At 44.2% G+C, this 18452-nt stretch overlaps 1 protein-coding gene across 1 annotated transcript in view; it reads left to right on the forward strand.

The window, feature by feature from the left end:
* CACNG6 (calcium voltage-gated channel auxiliary subunit gamma 6) overlaps positions 1–18187 on the forward strand; it is a 276802-nt gene extending 258615 nt beyond the window's left edge. Inside the window, exons 3-4 of the mRNA XM_075328941.1 lie at positions 3043–3180; positions 17561–18187. Of these exons, the coding sequence (XP_075185056.1) occupies positions 3043–3180; positions 17561–17787 (365 nt within the window). The 3' untranslated portion in view covers positions 17788–18187. The remainder of the gene's footprint in view (positions 1–3042; positions 3181–17560) is intronic.
* The last annotated feature ends 265 nt before the right edge of the window (positions 18188–18452 follow it).

An 18452-nucleotide genomic window follows, 5' to 3' on the forward strand; every position in this document is an offset into this window, starting at 1 on the left:
GCTTGGACTACTGTAACTCTCTATTAATTGGTCTCCCCCTAACTAGACTCTCTCCTCTACAGTCAATCCTTAATGCAGCAGCCCGGGTCACCTATCTGGCTAACCGCTACTCGGATGCCTCTGCTCTGTGCCAGTCATTGCACTGGCTGCCCATATATCATAGGATCCAATTCAAACTGCTTGTTCTCACCCACAAAGCTCTCCACAGTGCAGCACCCCCCTACATCTCCACCCTCCTCTCTGTCTATCAGTCCACCCGTTCTCTACGCTCTGCAAGCGACTTTCGACTAACATCCACACTAATTCGAACCTCCCACTCCCGGATCCAAGACTTCTTCCGAGCTGCACCAACCCTCTGGAACGCTCTACCCCAAGAAGTTAGGACAAATCACAACTTACTCAGCTTCAGACGCACCCTAAAGACGCATCTTTTTAGGGCGGCCTATCACACTCCCTAATCAGATTCGATTCACATAGTCCCTCTACAACCTCTCACAACATAGCTCCACATCAAACTCCATGGCACCCAAAGGCATCTCAAGGCTCGGGCCCACTGGTCCAGGAAACCATTATCCAGCCCCATTTCCGTGAGATGGTTGGATTGTCATTGTAAATAAGCACTTGAACCTTGCCTCTCCCCCCATCTCATTGTGGATTGTAAGCTCTCACGAGCAGGGTTGTATTTTTTTTTCCCCTCTAAATATTGTATTTCTATAACTGTTACTTGTTTGTATATGATCCTCCTGAATTGTAAAGCGCTACGGAATATGTTGGCGCTATAGAAATAAAGATTATTATTATTATTATTATTACATGCTGCAGTGTTCAGAAACACGTCTGTTGCGTGTGCATGGGATTTCTAAAATCTTACACACTGAAACAAAATATAAAAGTTTAGTTTTTGCTCCCATTTTTCATGAGCTGAACTCAAAGATGAAATTATTTTTTCTATGTACACTAAAGGAATTTTTACTCAAATTTTGTTCACAAATCTGTCTAATCACGCACGTTTTTCACGGACATGTCAAAGGTGCGTATTGCCCTCCGTATGCCGTGTTTATGGTACACGTGTGTTCTCCGTGTGTTATGACGGGAACTTTCTGCTCACCTGTCCCTGGCGTTGCTGTTCGTGGTTCTGATCTTCGGTCTTTGGCCCTGCCGACTCCCCGCTGCTGCTGCTTCCGGCCCGCAGTGAAGTGAATATGCAATGAGCATAATGAGCCGGGGTCGGAAGCAAGTGCCAGCAGCGGCAGAGACAGAAGGGCAGGAGAAGGTAAGTACAGAAATTCTTTTTATTTCACAGGCACGTGTGTTTTCTCCGGTGCATGTCACATGGATCACATCCGTGAGGTTCGTGTGCGGTCCGTGTGACACCCGTGATGCCGGAGAAAAATGGACACGTCTACGTGTTGAGCACACGGGCACACGTATGCTCCACACGGACACACGGTCCATGGCAAAACATGCACATGAGCACAGACCCATTGATTTTAATGGGTCTACGTGTGCCCGTGTCTCTGGCACGTGAGGAAACAGACCAAACACGTACTGGAGACACAGACGTGTGAAGGAGGCCTACATCTGTGTTAGTGAGCACTTCACCTTTGCTGAGAGAATCCATCCACCTCACAGGTCTCAAGAACTTATGGTTACGATGACAAACAGCAGTCAAGTGGAGACCTCAATGAGTTCAACGAGCAGCAGAGGAGCTTCTCTGGGACGGTTTCTGGCAGTTTGTGCAGAAATTCTTTGGTTATGCACCGATTGCTGCAGGAGCTGCCCGGGTGGCTGTTCTCAGGTGATCTTGGAGGAGAAGATGCTGGATGCTGAGGTCCTGGGCTGGTGAGGTTACACATGGTCTGTGGTTGTGAGGCCGGTTGGATGTACTGCCAAATTCTCTGAAACTCCTTTGGAGATGACTTATGGTAGAGAAATAAAAATTCAATTCACGGGTAACAGCTCTGGAGGACATTCCTGCAGTCACGATGCCAATTGCCGCTCCCTCAAAACATGTGACATCTGTGGCATTGTGAAATGTGATAAAACGGTACATTTTACAGTGGCCTTTTATTGTTGCCAGGCTAAGATACACCTGTCCAATAATCATGCTGTCCAATCAGCATTTTGACATGCCACACTTGTGAGATGGATGGATTATCTCGGCAAATGAGAAGTGATCACTTAAGGGCGCTTTACACGCTACAATATATCTTATGATGTGTCGGCGGGGTCACGTCGTAAGTGACACACATCCGGCATCGTAAGTTACATTGTAGCATGTAATAGCTACGTGCGATTGCGATTGAACGGTAAAACGTTCATCGCATGCACGTCGTTCATTTCCTAAAAATTGAACGTCAGATTGTTCATCGTACCCGGGGTAGCACACATCGCAGTGTGTGACACCCCGGGAACGATGAACAGATCTTACCTGCGTCCTGCGGCTCCCGCCGGCTGCAATGTGGAAGGAAGGAGGTGGGCGGGATGTTTACGTCCCGCTCAGCTCCGCCCCTCCGCTTCTATTGGCCGGCTGCCGCGTGACGTCGATGTGACGCCAAACGACCCTCTCACTCCAGGAAGTGGATGTTCACCGCCCACATCAAGGTCGTATGGCCGGGTAAGTACGTGTGACGGGGGTTATTCGTTTGTGCGACACGTTCAACAAATTGAACATGCCGCACATACGATGGGGGCGATATCGTATGCTTAATTGCAAGGTGTAAAGCAGTCTTAATACAGATTTAGACAAATTTGTGAACAATATTTGAGAGAAAAAGGGCATTCGTACATAAAAAGTCTTATATTTTTGTGTTAAGCTCCTGAGAAAATGGGAACAAAAACAAATGTTGCATTTATTTATTTTTTTAGTGTAGCTTTTGCTTGTACTGTAAAAATCAGCTATTCTTTTGCATTAAAAAAATTAAACTCAGCAAGAATACAATGTGTGAACATAGCCTTAGGGAAAATTTGGATTTTTAAATTGGACATATTTACGTAAATATTTATATAGTTTAGATTAACATTTATATTTTCCTTCTACAGATCTAAACATTACTGCTGCAGTCCTGTCTCTTTTGAGTATAACTTTTATGGTACTGGGATCAATATGCATTACTATGGTTCTCAGCAAAGGTGTGGAGTTCCTCCTGAAGCCTGCTTCATTCTTCTTCATCCTTTCTGGTAAGTAAAGAACATATCATATACCTCTGTTATAGAACATTTGAACTTAGTTCTATCTTGATCTGTCTGTCATATAAGGGGTACTTCGCACACTACGACATCGCAGGTGCGATATCAGTGGGGTCATGTCAAAAATGACGCACTTCTGGCGTCGCTCTCGACATCGTAGTGTGTAAAGCCTAGATGATCGTATTAACGAGCGAAAAAGCGTCGTAATCGTATCATCGGTGTAGCGTTGGCGAAAACCATAATTACCTTGCTGCGACGGTCCGATGTTTTTCCTCGTTCCTGCGGCAGCACACATCGCTGTGTGTGAAGTCGCAGGAGCGAGCAACATCTCCTACCTCCTTCACCGCAGCTCCTGTCAGCTATGCGGAAGGAAGGAAGGAGGTGGGCGGGATGTTTACGTCCCGCTCATCTCCGCCCCTCCGCTTCTATTGGCCGGTTGCCGTGTGACGTCGCTATGACGCCGCACGGCCCGCCCCCTTAATAAGAAGGCGGGTCGCCGGCCAGAGCGACGTCGCAGGGCAAGGTGAGTGCATGTGAAGCTGGCGTAGCGATAATTTTCGCTACGCCAGCTATCACCACATATCGCAGCTACGACGGGGGCGGGGACTATCGTGCTCGGCATCGCAGCATCGGCTTTCGATGTCGTAGTGTGCAAAGTACCCCTAACTATGATGTGGCTTATTGATTAACATCCAATTCATTAAATTAATTCCTTCTTTTTAAGATACATTTTTTTTGTGTTTTTTTTTAAGGTTCCTGATTTTTATGTCAGTGTCATTTTTCAAGCTGTTTTATTTAAACTGCTTCAAATACTTTTGAAAAAGTTGCAAAATTAGATGCAACTCTTCTCCAGTACCCCCCTGGAGTGATTTTATGACCATCATTTTAAAGAAACACTCTCATCAAAGATTTTATGATGTTAATATATTGTAGTCATCATATTATATAGCATTGTGTATTAAGAATTGCTCAATTTGCCCTTTTACCCACTTAATTCTTCAGTTTTCAATTAGGTCTACAACATCACGTGATTAAAAACTGACTAGCTGAATCCTTCTAAGCTCTACGTAGAATCAGAAAGTCTATTTTCCTTGCATGAGTCATGACTCATGACTGCAAAAGTCAATGGCAGGGTGGAAGAGGGAGAAGTTAGGTCAAGAGTTGAAGAAGGAATGATTTATGCAGGGACAAGAGACTTCCTGTTTCTACTTAAAGAACAGAAAAAAGAAGAATTTACTGATAGAAAGGCAAAATGAGCAATTGTAAGTACACTATTCTATGATTGCAATATACTAAGAGGATAAAAACTTTGATGAGCGTGCTTCTTTAAAAATCACATTTTTGTGACATTTTGCAAAATTTAATTTTGACCCTTAATATAAAAACATAATGAGGGACTTTTTTTTTCCAGCTTACAAAGGAAGTTCAAAGATTTTGCTGAGTTCACACCTTGTGACCCCACAACAGTTCAATTGTTCTGTATACCTACAGTACAGACCAAACATTTGAACACACCTTCTCATTCAAAGAGTTTTCTTTATTTTCATGACTCTAAAAATTGTAGATTCAGATTGAAGACATCAAAACTATGACTGAAAACATGTGGAATGAGATACTTAAAAAGTGTATATACTATAATGTTTTATATTGTACCGCTGCTGCCACTGCTTAACCAAAATCTGGCATATACAGTATATTGTAGGAAAAAGAGGATAGGCACATCCACATATATTTAAAAAAAATCTTCTTTATTTCCGCATAAGTTAAAAGTCTATAGAAGACATAATAACTCTGACGTGTTTCCGGCGCAAAGAAGTGCCCTTCTTTGCACTGGAAATGTGTTAGGACTAGAGACGAAAGAACCTCTGAAGGCTCCAGTTTGGTTCAGTTCGTCGAACAGAGGCTTCGCTTGAGTTCGGTTCGACGAACCATGACTTGTTCATCTTGGCTCATTTTTAAAAACACCGCAAGGGGACTCCAAGCAGAGTCTCCCTTTTTTCCAAAAATTGGGCCACACACAACACTTCAGTGGCATCACTTGTGCCCCAGTTGCAAACTGGATATGTTGATTAACATCAAGCACATTCAAAAATACGCCAGCCTTAACTGTCCCCAGGATGACACAGGGGTAGTAAAGTCCTTGCGGATCCATGACTTGTTGATCTTGATGAACGTTAGCCTGTCCACATTGTCACTGGACAGACGCGTGCACTTATCTGCCAGCACACACCCAGCAGCACTGAAGACACGTTCAGAGACAACGCTGGCTGTGGGACACGACAATATCTCCAAGGCATAAGTGACGAGCTCAGGCCATTTTTCAAGATTTGAAGCCGAAAATGAGCAAGGCTCCAGTTGGTAGGTAGCAAAGTCTTTGCTGAACCATGACTTGTTCATCTTGGCTCATTTTTAAAAACACCGCAAGGGGACTCCAAGCAGAGTCTCCCTTTTTTCCAAAAATTGGGCCACACACACCACTTCAGTGGCATCAGTTTTCCCCCAGTTGGAAACTTGAGAGGTTGATTTGCATGAAGCACATTCCAAAATATGGCAGCCTTTACTCTCCCCAGGATGACACAGGGGTAGTAAAGTCCTTGTGGATCCATGACTTGTTCATCTTGATGAACGTTAGTCTGTCCACATTGTCACTGGACAGACGCGTGCACTTATCTGCCAGCACACACCCAGCAGCACTGAAGACACGTTCAGAGACAACGCTGGCTGTGGGACACGACAATATCTCCAAGGAATAAGTGACGAGCTCAGGCCATTTTTCAAGATGTGAAGCCGAAAATGAGCAAGGCTCCAGTTGCAAAGTCATGGCATCGATGCTCATTTGGAGATACTCCTGTATCATCCTCTCCAACCGTTGACTATGTGTCAGACTTCTTCTCTCTTGTGGTCTTGTATTGGATGGTCTAAAAAAATTATGAAACGATTTCATAAAATTGCTGTTACCAGCACCAGATACGGTGTTGCTGGTACGGTTTGACTGATAATGACGAGACAGTCCCATGCTTGGCAAGTTACAACTGGGAGATTCACTCCGTGCACCACTGGTGTTTGGTGGAAAAGTCGAGCTAAGATTGAGTAACAGCTTCTGCTGATACTCCTGCATATGTGTGTCTCTTTCTATGGCTGGAATTATTTCACCAAATTTGGACTTGTATCAGGGATCTAATAGTGTGGCAACCCAGTGGTCATCATCACTTCTAATTTTGACAATACGAGGGTCATGTTGCAGGTAGTGCAGCAAGAAGGCGCTCATGTGTCTTGCGCATCCATGCGGACTAAGTCCTCGCTGTGTTTGTGGCGGCGAGGTGATAACCGAGCTTTCTTCCTCTGACATCTCCCCCCAACCTCGTTCAACCAAAATTTGACCAAGGTCTCCCTCATCTGCTGAGTCTTCTATGCCCATCGAGAGTTCGTCCTCCATTTCTTCCTGGTCTCCTGCACCTTCCTCAACATTTTGGCTGCTACCATGTGCCCTTGTTAATCCCTCTCCACCACCGTCCCATGCCTGCCACCTTGGTGATGCTAAACGTCTGAATCTTGTAGACGTTGGTATCCCTTGCGCAAATGAATCCTCCTGTACTTCCTCCCCTTCCTCTTGTCCCACACCCTGACTCCGAATAGTGTTTAGCGTGTGCTCCAGCATGTAAATGACTGGAATTGTCATGCTGATAATGGCATTGTCAGCGCTAAACATATTGTCGCCATGTCGAAACTGGGCAGAAGGGTGCATAGGTCCTTGATCTGAGACCACTCCAGCAGTGTGATCTGCCCCACCTCTGCATCTCGTTGGCCCAGGCTAAACGTCATAACGTATTGCACCAGGGCTTGGCGGTGCTGCCACAGTCGCTGCAACATGTGGAGAGTCAAATTCCAGCGTGTCGGCACATCGCATTTCAGGCGATAAACCGGCAGGCCGAAAGACTTCTGGAGCGATGCAAGTTGGTCAGCTGCGGCGGTTGAACGGCAGAAGTGAGCAGAGACTGACCGTGCCCTGTGCAGAAGCCCATCTAGGCCAGGATAGTGGGTTAAAAATTGCTGGACAACAAGGTTCAACACGTGAGCCATACAAGGCACGTGTGTCACCTTGCCCCGGCGTAGGTGACACACCATGTTTGCAGCATTGTCGCACACGGCCTTTCCTGGCTGCAGGTTGAGTGGAGACAACCATTTAGTAAACTCGCTCGCAAGAGCTGACCACAGCTCCTCAGCTGTGTGACTCTTATTTCCAAGACATTTCAAGATAAAAACCGCCTGATGCCGTTGAGCTCTGCTGCCAGCATAGTAAGGAGGTGTGCGGGATTCCTTTTGTGCAGTTACAACGCGGGTGGCCTGACCAGGCAGGCTTGGGGCGGAAGTGGAGGACCCAGACGAGGTTAAGGAGGCAGAAGCAGTGGAGGAACTTCGACATACAGAGGATTGACGCATAAGTCGTGGGGACGGCAAGACTTTTTTAGCAGACCCTTCTCCATCTTTCACCATAGTTACCCAGTGCCCAGTCAGTGACATGTAACGCCCCTGTCCATGCTTACTGGTCCAAAAATCGGTGGTGAAATGCACCCTGTCACACACAGAGTTTATCAAAGAAGTGTTGATGTTGTGTGTGTTACGGCCCCTGGGTCTGTTGCTCCTCGTTCCCCTTCTTCCCCTTCTGCTTCTCATTTGCGTCGTTCCAGTCGTTCGGGAACTTCTTAGCTTCCTGAGTCCCAATTTTGAGCTACTGAGCATGCTCACGGACTTATTCATTTTTGAGCCTAAGTGTGTACTCTGTTCTGAGCATGTCTGCGATGTGGCATTACATAATTGGCCGTGGGTGATGTCACAGATGATGCGGGGATCACATGGTCCTCGGCATGTGACGTGGCATTACATGATTGGCCGTGTGTGATGTCACAGATGATGCGGGGATCACATGGTCCTCGGCATGTGACGTGGCAGTACATGATTGGCCGAGGGTGACGTCACTTCTGTCGTTGCTCGTTACTATTGGCCCACGGTCGTTCCTGTTAATTATCCTCCATCTTGTGGGCGGAGCAAAGTTTATAAAGGGCCCTGGAGCCCGCCTCTTGGTGCTCAGTCGTACATGTACTTGTGTGGGAGTAGATGCTCCATGCGAGTCTGCATAATATACCCGCTTTCCATGCTTTAGGGGAGTCGGGCTAGGTAGGAACCTCTTCACTTCGCTCCTGTTTACTCTCTGCGGATAGCATAGAGAGTTCCCTGGCTCCTTATAGTGTGGTTAGCACACAGGGCTTGGACAGGGACTTGCACTTGAGCCATATCAGAGAAAGCTATTGCTCTCTGTTATCAGTTGTCATATTACACTTACTCTATGAGCATAATAGAGGTTAGTTCTTAGGTTTGCCTGTGACCATTAACAGGAGACCTGTGCATTCTCTCCTTACCTAGGAGCATTGTTTATGCTTTGTTAATTTACTAGCTTACTTCTGTGAAGTAACAAAGGCATTTCCTATTTGTATGTGGTAGTCACCCTAACTTATTTAATTGCTACCACATATTAGTTTATGCTAATACGGTACTCGCTGTGAGTTAAACAGGGTGTGTCGTACTTGTCCTAGTGTTGCTGTGAAGTAACAGGAACAAGTACTACTTCTGTGGTACAGACACCCTTTTCTGCTGTCACTAGCAGCAGTTGCACGGTGGGCCCTGACTATCTGTTACTTGTAATTAGTTATAATACCAGGCAGCCCCGTAACAGTGTGCGACATGCTGGTATAGCGCAGGCACACCTTTCTTGGAGAAGTAGTGGGGACTGGGCATCTGGTACTGGGCACTGCGACAGACATAAGGTCTCGAAAATCCTCTGTGTCCACCAGGCAGAAAGGCAGCTTTTCGGTAGCCAAGAGCTTACAGAGGGATAACGTCAACCTCTTAGCTTTGTAATGGCTTGGAGGAAATGGTCTTTTATTTGTCCACATCTGAGGGACTGAGATATGGCTGCTGTGTGGAGACGGTGTTGAGTTGAGGTGTCCCTGGAAAACTGCAGGTCTGTGAGGAAAGTGCAGACGGAGACATGATGTTGCCTTCATCCAAAGTTGGTGCTCTTTATGTCTGAGAGAGCTCTACACCAGCACTTGTTTCCCCTTCAAAACAACTGACGACCTGTCAAGCAAACTGCCTGTTGCGGTTAAAGAGGTGGAAGGTCTGCGTGGAAAAACATGTGTGACAGCTGTCTCCACCGTCATAGAGGATGAGAGCGCGTGGCTGCACTTGAAGGGGCAGACGGTGGTTGGCCCACTTCGCTAGGCCGCATTGTAGCACAGTGAGCTTCCCACTGGGACTTATGCTTGTTATTCATGTGACGATTCATGGAAGAAGTTGTCAAACGAGTGAGGTTTTGGCCTCTACTTATAGATTGGCGACAAATCTTACAGATCACATGATTTGGGAGATCCTTTGCGATGTCAAAAAAGGACCAGGCTAGGAAAGGCTTAGAGCCCATGCGACCTGCAGAGCCACCCCTACTTGTGCTCAGAGGCAGAGTTGTGGATGAGGATGCAGTTGTTGACGTGCTTCCAGTACTCCGACTCTATCCAAAAAGGCGCAAGGTAACTTTGTCGTCAGTCGCATCCTCCTCCACCGCCTCTGGTGACCTCTTCGAGTGCCTGACTGTGGGTTGACAGTAAGTGGGATCTAGAATTTCATCATCAAGTGTTGTGTTTGCACTCCCCTCGCCCTCAGACCTAACCTCTTCCTTCCCTCACTGAATAGTTAAGTTGTCATCCCAATCAGGTATCTGCATCTCATTGTCATCAGTATGTTCCTCATTGTCTCCACCAACAGGTGTTACAGTTTGGGAATGAGGGTCTACATTTTGCTCAGAAACTTGGTCATCAGGGCCTGAATCTGACTCACAAAGCTACTGGGCATCACTGCAGACCATTTCCTGGTCTGTACTCACTGTAGGTTGGGAGCAGACCTCTGATTCCCAGGCTATAGTGTGACTGGACAGCTCTGCAGACTCAGCCATCTCTGTTACACCATACTCTGCAGGGCGGATGGAGCCTTGAGAGCTGGGAGAAAGCAAGTGCGATTGGGGTGACATCTCAGAGGACTGTTGTTTTTTGGATGTTGAAGTTGAGGTGGAGGAGAGGCCACTTGTGGGAGCACTTGAGATCCATTCCAGCATGTTCTTTTTTTGTGCATCATCTACCTTTGTTACAGTTGTTCGGTTCCGTAAAAAAGGTAGCCCGTCCGATTGTCCACGGAAAGTAGTAGACATCTTACTTTTGCTGGAAGATGGCATTTCTTCTGCAGATGTTAATGTAGCTTTCCCACCTACCCCACGGACACAAACTTTTTTCCTTTTCCAACACACCTGTTCCCCTTTCCACCAGCATCTGTCCTTTTGCCACTCATTTTGTTAGCAAGAAGATTGAACACTTAAAATGTGGTAGCAAAAATGAAGAGGTGATGTAGATTGCAGAGGTGGTCTAGCTTTATTGACAGCTGAAGAATCAACACTGACTATCCCAGTCAATTTTAGTACTCTCCTAACAGTGGCAGCACAGTTTGCAATTAGAATTGTGCAGCAAAAATGGACAGGTGTGAAGCATGCACAGGTGCTGTACAGTGATTGGCAGCAAAGGAACACTAAGGTAGTATCCCAGACAATTTTACTATGCCCCTAACAGTGGCAGCACAGTTTGCAATTAGAATAGCGGGGCAAAAATGGGCAGGTGGGTAGAATGCACGGCTGCTGTGGGTCAGTGGACAGCAAAGGTACACTAACTTAGTATTCCAGACACTTTTAGGATGGCCCAAAAAGTGTCAGCTCTTTGGGGAAATAAAATAGAGTGGCAAAAATGGGCAGGTGGGTAGAATGCACGGGTGCTGTGGGTCAGTGGACAGCAAAGGAACACTAACTTAGTATTCCAGACACTTTTAGGATGCCCCACAAAGTGTCAGCTCTTTGGGGAAATAAAATAGCGTGGCAAAAATAAGCAGGTGGGTAGAATACACGGGTGCTGTGTGTCAGTGGACAGCAAAGGAACACTAACTTAGTATTCCAGACACTTTTAGGATGCCACAAAAAGTGTCAGCTCTTTAGGAAAATAAAATAGCGTGGCAAAAATGGGCAAGTAGATGGGTAGAATGCACAGGTGCTGAGTGTCAGTGGACAGGAAAGGAAGCCTCACTTTCTATCCCTGCTAATGAAAAAATGCAGCAAGGAATTGCCTGAGCTGAGGTAGCCAGACACTGTTATCTAAAGCCCTACACAGCGTTTGCACAGACCTGCCTAGCAGCTATGGCTATGAACGCCTGTAAATCAGCCCTGACAAGGGCTGAAATAACTAGTAGTCCCTAATCCCTAAAGCGCTGTGTAGATTGCACTGTATCCCTATAGCGCACACAGCAGCAGCAGCAACAGCGGTAGCGGAGACTGTCACCCTCACGCAGCAGAGACATAATGGCGGCGACGAGGAAAATGGCCGTGTCTTATAAGGCAAGGATATGTGACATGCACAGCCTATGACACATGCCCTTGCTTGTCTGGCAAAAATCCACTTTGCTGTGTGTGTCTCTGTGATTTGCTGACAGCCTGGCCCTCCCCACTGTACGCACGGTTAGGGGGGAAAAAAAATGACGATCGGCATTCTCTCAGCACTCAGCAGCAGCACTGATCTAAACCCCTTCCCCCCGCACACTATACGATTAATTTTGATAATAGCGTGATTCACAGTGACTCACACTATTAAGGGGGCTTTACACACTATGATATCGTTAATGTTTTATCGTAGGGGTCACGTTGTTAGCGACGCACATCCGGCGTCATTAACGATATTGCAGTGTGTGACACCAGCGACCTTATGCGACCTCAAAAATAGTCAAAATCGTTCACCATGGAGAGGTCGTCCCAAAACCAAAAATCAATAATGGTTGATTATCGATGTGGTTCGTCGCTCCTGCGGCAGCACACATCGCTGTGTGTGACACCGCAGGAGCGAGGAACATCTCCTTACCTGCAGCCGGCCACAATGCGGAAGGAAGGAGGTGGGTGGGATGTTACATCCCGCTCATCTCCGCCCCTCCACTTTGATTGGTCGGCCGCTTAGTGACGTTGCGGTGACGTTGCTGTGATGCCGAACGTCCCTCCCCCTTGAGGGAGGGATTGTTCGGCAGTCACAGCGACGATGCCGACCAGGTAAGTGCGTGTGACGCTGCCGTAGCAATAATGTTCGCTGTGGCAGCGATCACACGAAATCGCATGCAAGACGGGGGCGGGTGCTTTTGCGTACGATATCGCTAGCAATTGCTAGCGATATCGTAGCGTGTAAAGCCCGCTTTAGAGTGAAAAGCCAGCTAGTAACTAGCTAGGCTTTTTGTTGATCGAACCATTCTCGAACGTAACTCGAACTGTCGAGCTTTTAGCAAAAAGCTCGAGTTCGTCGAACGTCTCGAACACCCCCCAAAATCACTCGAACATGAAATTGGCGAACCTCAAACCTCGGACATCACTCATCTCTAGTTAGGACTATCATGTGGACATAAAAAAGAAATTGAACATATTTTTGCATGTGCCAATCCTCTTTTTCCTGTATTCCAGTCCACCTGGCAGACTTTTCCATCGCAGCACTCCATGGATGCAGGGCTGTCTCCTGTTTCGTACATATATTCGAATTCGGGATGAGTCTGAACACAGCGTTCTGTATACCCGGCTGTGTTCAGACTCATCCCGAATTCGGATTCATCGTAGGTAAAACATCCTTTGAATTCTTAATCAGATATTGCTATTACCCATATATAGGAGAATGCCATCATAGGTTATTGAGTAACCTTCTCTCATAGTCTAGATAGGTAGTTCTATATAGGAGAGCTATGTATGGTATACTATACTGATTATACTATGAAGCTTCACCCCATACTCAGGCCTTTTAATAGGAAGATTTTGTAAATCTGTTTTAGCTAACAACTATTTTATATATATATATATATATATATATATACTAGCTGTACTACCCAGCTTCGCCCGAGTTAATGACTGCTGTTAAAATAGAATGTATTAACAAAAATGTATTCTGCACACAAACCACAAAACAAATAGATATAAATGTCATTATAATGTCTGTCTCCCCCTCTGTATATATCTCTGTCTCTCTATCTGTCTGTCTCTTTCCCTGTCTGTCTCTGACTGTCTGTCTCTTTCTCCGTCTGTCTCAATCTCTTTCCCTGTCTGTCTATCTATTTCCCTGTCTTTCTTTCTATCTCTGTCTCTTTCCCTGTCTGTCTCTTTCCCTGTCTGTCTCTGTCACTCTCTTTCCCTCTCTTTCCCTGTCTCTCTTTCCCTCTCTTTCCCTGTCTGTCTCTTTCCCTCTGTCTCTTTCCCTGTGTCTGTCTCTTTGTCTGTCTCTTTACCTGTCTTTGTCTGTCTCTTACCCTGTCTCTTTCCCTCTCTTTCTGTCTGTCTGTTTCCCTGTGTCTGTCTCTGTCTTTGTTTGTCTCTTAACCTGTCTCTCTCTTTCCCTCTCTTTCCCTGTCTGTCTCTTTACCTGTCAGTCTGTTTCTTTGTTTGTGTCTGTCTCTTTGTGTCTGTCTCTTACCCTGTCTATGTCTGTTTCTTACCCTGTCTGTGTCTGCCTCTTTCCCTGTCTGTGTCTGTCTCTTTCCCTGTCTGTGTCTGTCTCTTTCCCTGGCTGCATTGTGACACGCCAACATTCCATATAAGGGCATGGCTGTGCATTCTTCTGAAGTTCTGGCTGCACTGTGGCTCCCAACTCCATTCGCTTTAATGAAGGCAGATTTTTTGGTGAATAACTGTAAAGTGTGCGGTTAAAATTTCCCCTCAAAACATAGCCTATGACGCTCTCGGGGTCCAGAAGTGTTAGTGTGCAAAATTTTGTGCCTGTAGCTGCGACGGTGCAGATGCCAATCCCGGACATACATACACACACATACACACATTCAGCTTTATATATTAGATACTGTATATATATATATATATATATATATATATATATATATATATATATATATATATATATATATATATATTAGTGTGTGTGTGTGTACACACTGATAAATCTTCTTTATTGTGAACCTATTGATCACCTCTGTGATTCATCTTTTTCAAAACGATTGTTATTGTATCTGTATTTATTATATTATACAATCGCTAATGTTTAGAACTATAATCATAACTATTATCCATTGAAGGAATACAGGGTAATATTGTGGTACCATGTTAGCCAGAAAAATCAATTGAAATACTATGTCCCAAGAATGACAAAAGTATTTTAGGAGTGATGCCTTTATAGACTAACCAGAAAAATATTAGCAAGCTTTCAGAGCACAGAGGCTCCTTCTTCAATATGTGTTCGGTACAATGGCGTATCTTCCATTCTTACAATGTGCAATACAGGGTAATATTGTGGTACCGTGTTTGAAGAAGGAGCCTGTGTGCTCTGAAAGCTTGCTTATATAATTTTTCTTTTTAGCCTATAAAGGTATCACTCCTAAAATACTTTTGTCATTCTTGGGACATAGTATTTCAATCCATTGAAGGACAAAGAGGTGAATATAGCAACACAACCAATTAAGGCCTTATATTTGTTTTGTTTGAATACATCCGGGTATAAAATGTGATAATTTTATTGGTGTTTAACCCCTTGCTTGTTCAATAAAGTATATTTTTGCACTTTATATGGACTTTGGATCGTTTTTCTTCTTTCTGGCTTTGGTATATCTACTATACGTTTGTCCAAATATATAGTCCTGACGATCCACATGATTATTAAAATGATTATATACAATATGGTATTGATATTGGAAATATATAATCATATGGAAATACGTGGTGTCCTCAATGTGTATAGATCTCCTATAAAGCAGTGATGTTTTGGGCCTGTTGCTGGGCAACACGGACTTTCAATTCCCTCCAAAGGTTTTCTACGGGGTTGAAATCTGGATATTAGCTAGGCCACTCCAGGATCTTCATATGCTTCTTACAACACCACTCCTTTGTTGCCCTGGCAGTGTGCTTGGGATCATTATCATGCTGAAAGACCCATCCACGTTTCATCTTCAATGCTCTTGCTGATGGAAGGAGGTTTGCACTCAAAATCTCACAATACATGGCCCCATTCATTTTTTCATGTACACAGATTAGTCATCCTTGTCCCTTTGCAGAGAAACAGCCCCAAAGCATGATGTTGCCAGCCACCCCCATGCTTCACAGTAGGTATGGTGTTTTTTGGATGCAACTCAGCATTCTGTCTCCTCCAAACACGACGAGTTGTGTTTCTACCAAACATTTCTGCTTTGGTTTAATCAGACCATATGATATTCTCCCAATACTGTTCTGGATAATCCAAATTCTCTCTGGCAAACTTCAGTTGGGCCCAGATATGTACTGACTTAAGTAGGGGAACATGTCTGGCACTGCAGGATCCGAGTCTCTGGCAGCGTAGTGTGTTACTGATGGTAGCCTTTGTTATGGTGGTCTCAACTCTATGCAGGTCATTTGCTAGGTCCTCCATAAGGTTCTGGGATTTTTGCTCACCGTTCTTGTGATTATTTTGACCCTACAGGGTGAGATCTTGTGTGGACGCCCAGATTGAGGGAGATTATCAGTGGTTTTATTATTGCTTCCACAGTTGATTTCATTAAACCAAGCTGCTTGCCTATTGTAGATTCAGTCTTCCCAGCCTGGTATAGGGCTACAATTTTGTTTCTGGTTTCTTTCGACATCTCTTTGGTCTTCACCCTAGAGGAGTTGGGAGTTTGACTGTTTGAGGTTGTGGACAGGTGTCTTTTATACTGATAACAAGTTCAAACAGGTGCCAATACTACAGGTGAGGTGTGGAGGACAGAGGAGCCTCTTAAGAAGAAGTTACAAGTCTGTGAGAGCCAGAAATCATGCATGTTCTTAGGTGACTATATACTTATTTTCCACCATAATTTGCAAAAAAATGTTGCCAAATCAGACAAGGTGATTTTCTGGATTTGTTTTCACATTTTGTCTATAATAGTTGTGGTCTACCTAGGATTTCAATTACAGGCTTCTTTCATCTTTTTAAGTGGGAGATCTTGCCCAATTGCTGGCTGACTAAATACTTTTTTCCCCACTGTATATACATATATACAGTACAGACCAAAAGTTTGGACACACCTTCTCATTCAATGAGTTTTCTTTATTTTCAGGACTCTGAAAACTGTAGATTCACATTGAAGGCATCAAAACTATGAATTAAAACATGTGGAATGAAATACTTCAAAAAGTGTGAAACAACTGAAAATATGTCTTATATTCTAGGTTCTTCAAAGTAGCCACTTTTTGCTTTCATTACTACTTTGCACACTCTTGGCATTCTCTTGATGAGCTTCAAGAGGTAGTCACCATAAATGGTTTTCCAACAGTCTTGAAGGAGTTACCAGAGATGCTTAGCACTTGTTGGCCCTTTTGCCTTCACTCTGCAGTCCAGATCATCCCAAACCATCTTGATTGGGTTCAGGTCTGGTGACTGTGGAGGCCAGGTCATCTGGCGTAGCACCCCATCACTCTCCTTCTTAGTCAAATAGCCCTTACACAGCCTGGAGGTGTGTTTGGGGTCATTGTCCTGTTCAAAAATAAATGATGGTCCAACTAAGCGCAAACCGGATGGAATAGCATGCCGCTGCAAGATGCTGTGGTAGCCATGCTGGTTCTGTATGCTTTTAATTTTGAATAAATTACCAACAGTGTAACCAGCAAAGCACCCCCATACCATCACACCTCCTCCTCCATGCTTCACGGTGGGAACCAGCTATGTAGAGTCCATCCGTTCACCTTTTCTACAAAGACACGGTGGTTGGATCCAAAGATCTCAAATGTGGACTCATCAGACCAAAGCACAGATTTCCACTGGTCTAATGTCCATTCCTTGTGTTCTTTAGCCCAAACAAGTCTCTTCTGCTTGTTGCCTGTCCTTAGCAGTGGTTTCCTAGCAGCTATTTTACCATGAAGGCCTGCTGCACAAAGTCTCCTCTTAACAGTTGTTCTAGAGATGAGGTGTGTCCAAACTTTTGGTCTGTACTGTATACGGAGATAATACAGTATATATTATATGTAATATAGAATAAGCTCAACCATTGTTGTGTAGATCACAACTTTCTAAAATGAGTAAAATTGGCGCTTAGAATTGTAAATGGTTTATTAGTTGTTCTTTTGTTCATTGTTCTCATAATTTCTCCTTAGTTCTGTTCCAAAAAAATTAACTTTTTTCTCAGAATGTCTTTAATTTGTCCCTCATCTTGCTTATTGAGTTAAAAACCTTTTCCACAAAGGAAGAATAATTAAAACAACATTTTGAAATATAATCTGACGTTTTCTAAATATTTCCTCTTAATTTATGTTTTGCAGGTATATTTGTCCTAATCACTATGGCAATATTCCATCAAGCTGTCGGATGGCTAATGGCAAGCAATCAGAATGTGCAGCTAGAATATGAGTACTCGTGGTCCGTAGCCTGTGCGGCGGCAGCAGGAGGCGTCTTAATATTTGGTGGAATATGTTGCATTTTCTTGGTATTGCCGTCATTGCCCAAAAAGCCTTGGGAGTACTGCATGAAAAAGGGAAATAGCTCATAAAACAAGAACTGGAGATTACAGTTATTTAATCATCTAGCGCATGAGCTAGAGAACATTCACTCACTGCCGGGTTCCCAACAGTAATGTCCTTCGCAAAATGAGGACAATTGTTTGTTTACGTCATTGTAAGTTTATGCACCTGATCCAGAGTAACAGTCAGTGTTCAGACTATAGGAGTTGTGGCAAATGCAAAGGATGAGGCTTCAACATAAGGACAGACTATTTCTATCCTATTACGAACTGGATGTTTCATTTTTTTTTTCCTTTTGTAAATAAGCTTTGTAGCGTCCAGAACTCTGTCAATGTATTTTATTTTGGGAGGGTTATTGTATAGAAACAATTCAATTTTTTTTGCTGTTATATTATATTGTGCTATTAAAAGTTATTTTTATTCTGGTGATTGTGTTTAACTATGTTTGTCCTTACTTTCCAATATTCGATATGATATAAGCTTTTCACAAGCGTGTGTACTACATGTAAACCAAGGAAAAAAATTAGGGACATGACGACAAAAAATGTCGATTTTGGCAAGAAAAAGATTAGTTGATACCAAGATTTCATGGAGAAAAGAATAGAGAAACAGGTAAAGTGAATGGTGGAAGGGATAATTGGAGAAGAAAGTCAATTTTGTGATGTGTTCACCATTACCTTTCTGTGAATTTTGT

The sequence above is a fragment of the Anomaloglossus baeobatrachus genome, chromosome 11 (genome assembly GCF_048569485.1).
Source record: "Anomaloglossus baeobatrachus isolate aAnoBae1 chromosome 11, aAnoBae1.hap1, whole genome shotgun sequence".
NCBI classification, from domain to species: domain Eukaryota; kingdom Metazoa; phylum Chordata; class Amphibia; order Anura; family Aromobatidae; genus Anomaloglossus; species Anomaloglossus baeobatrachus.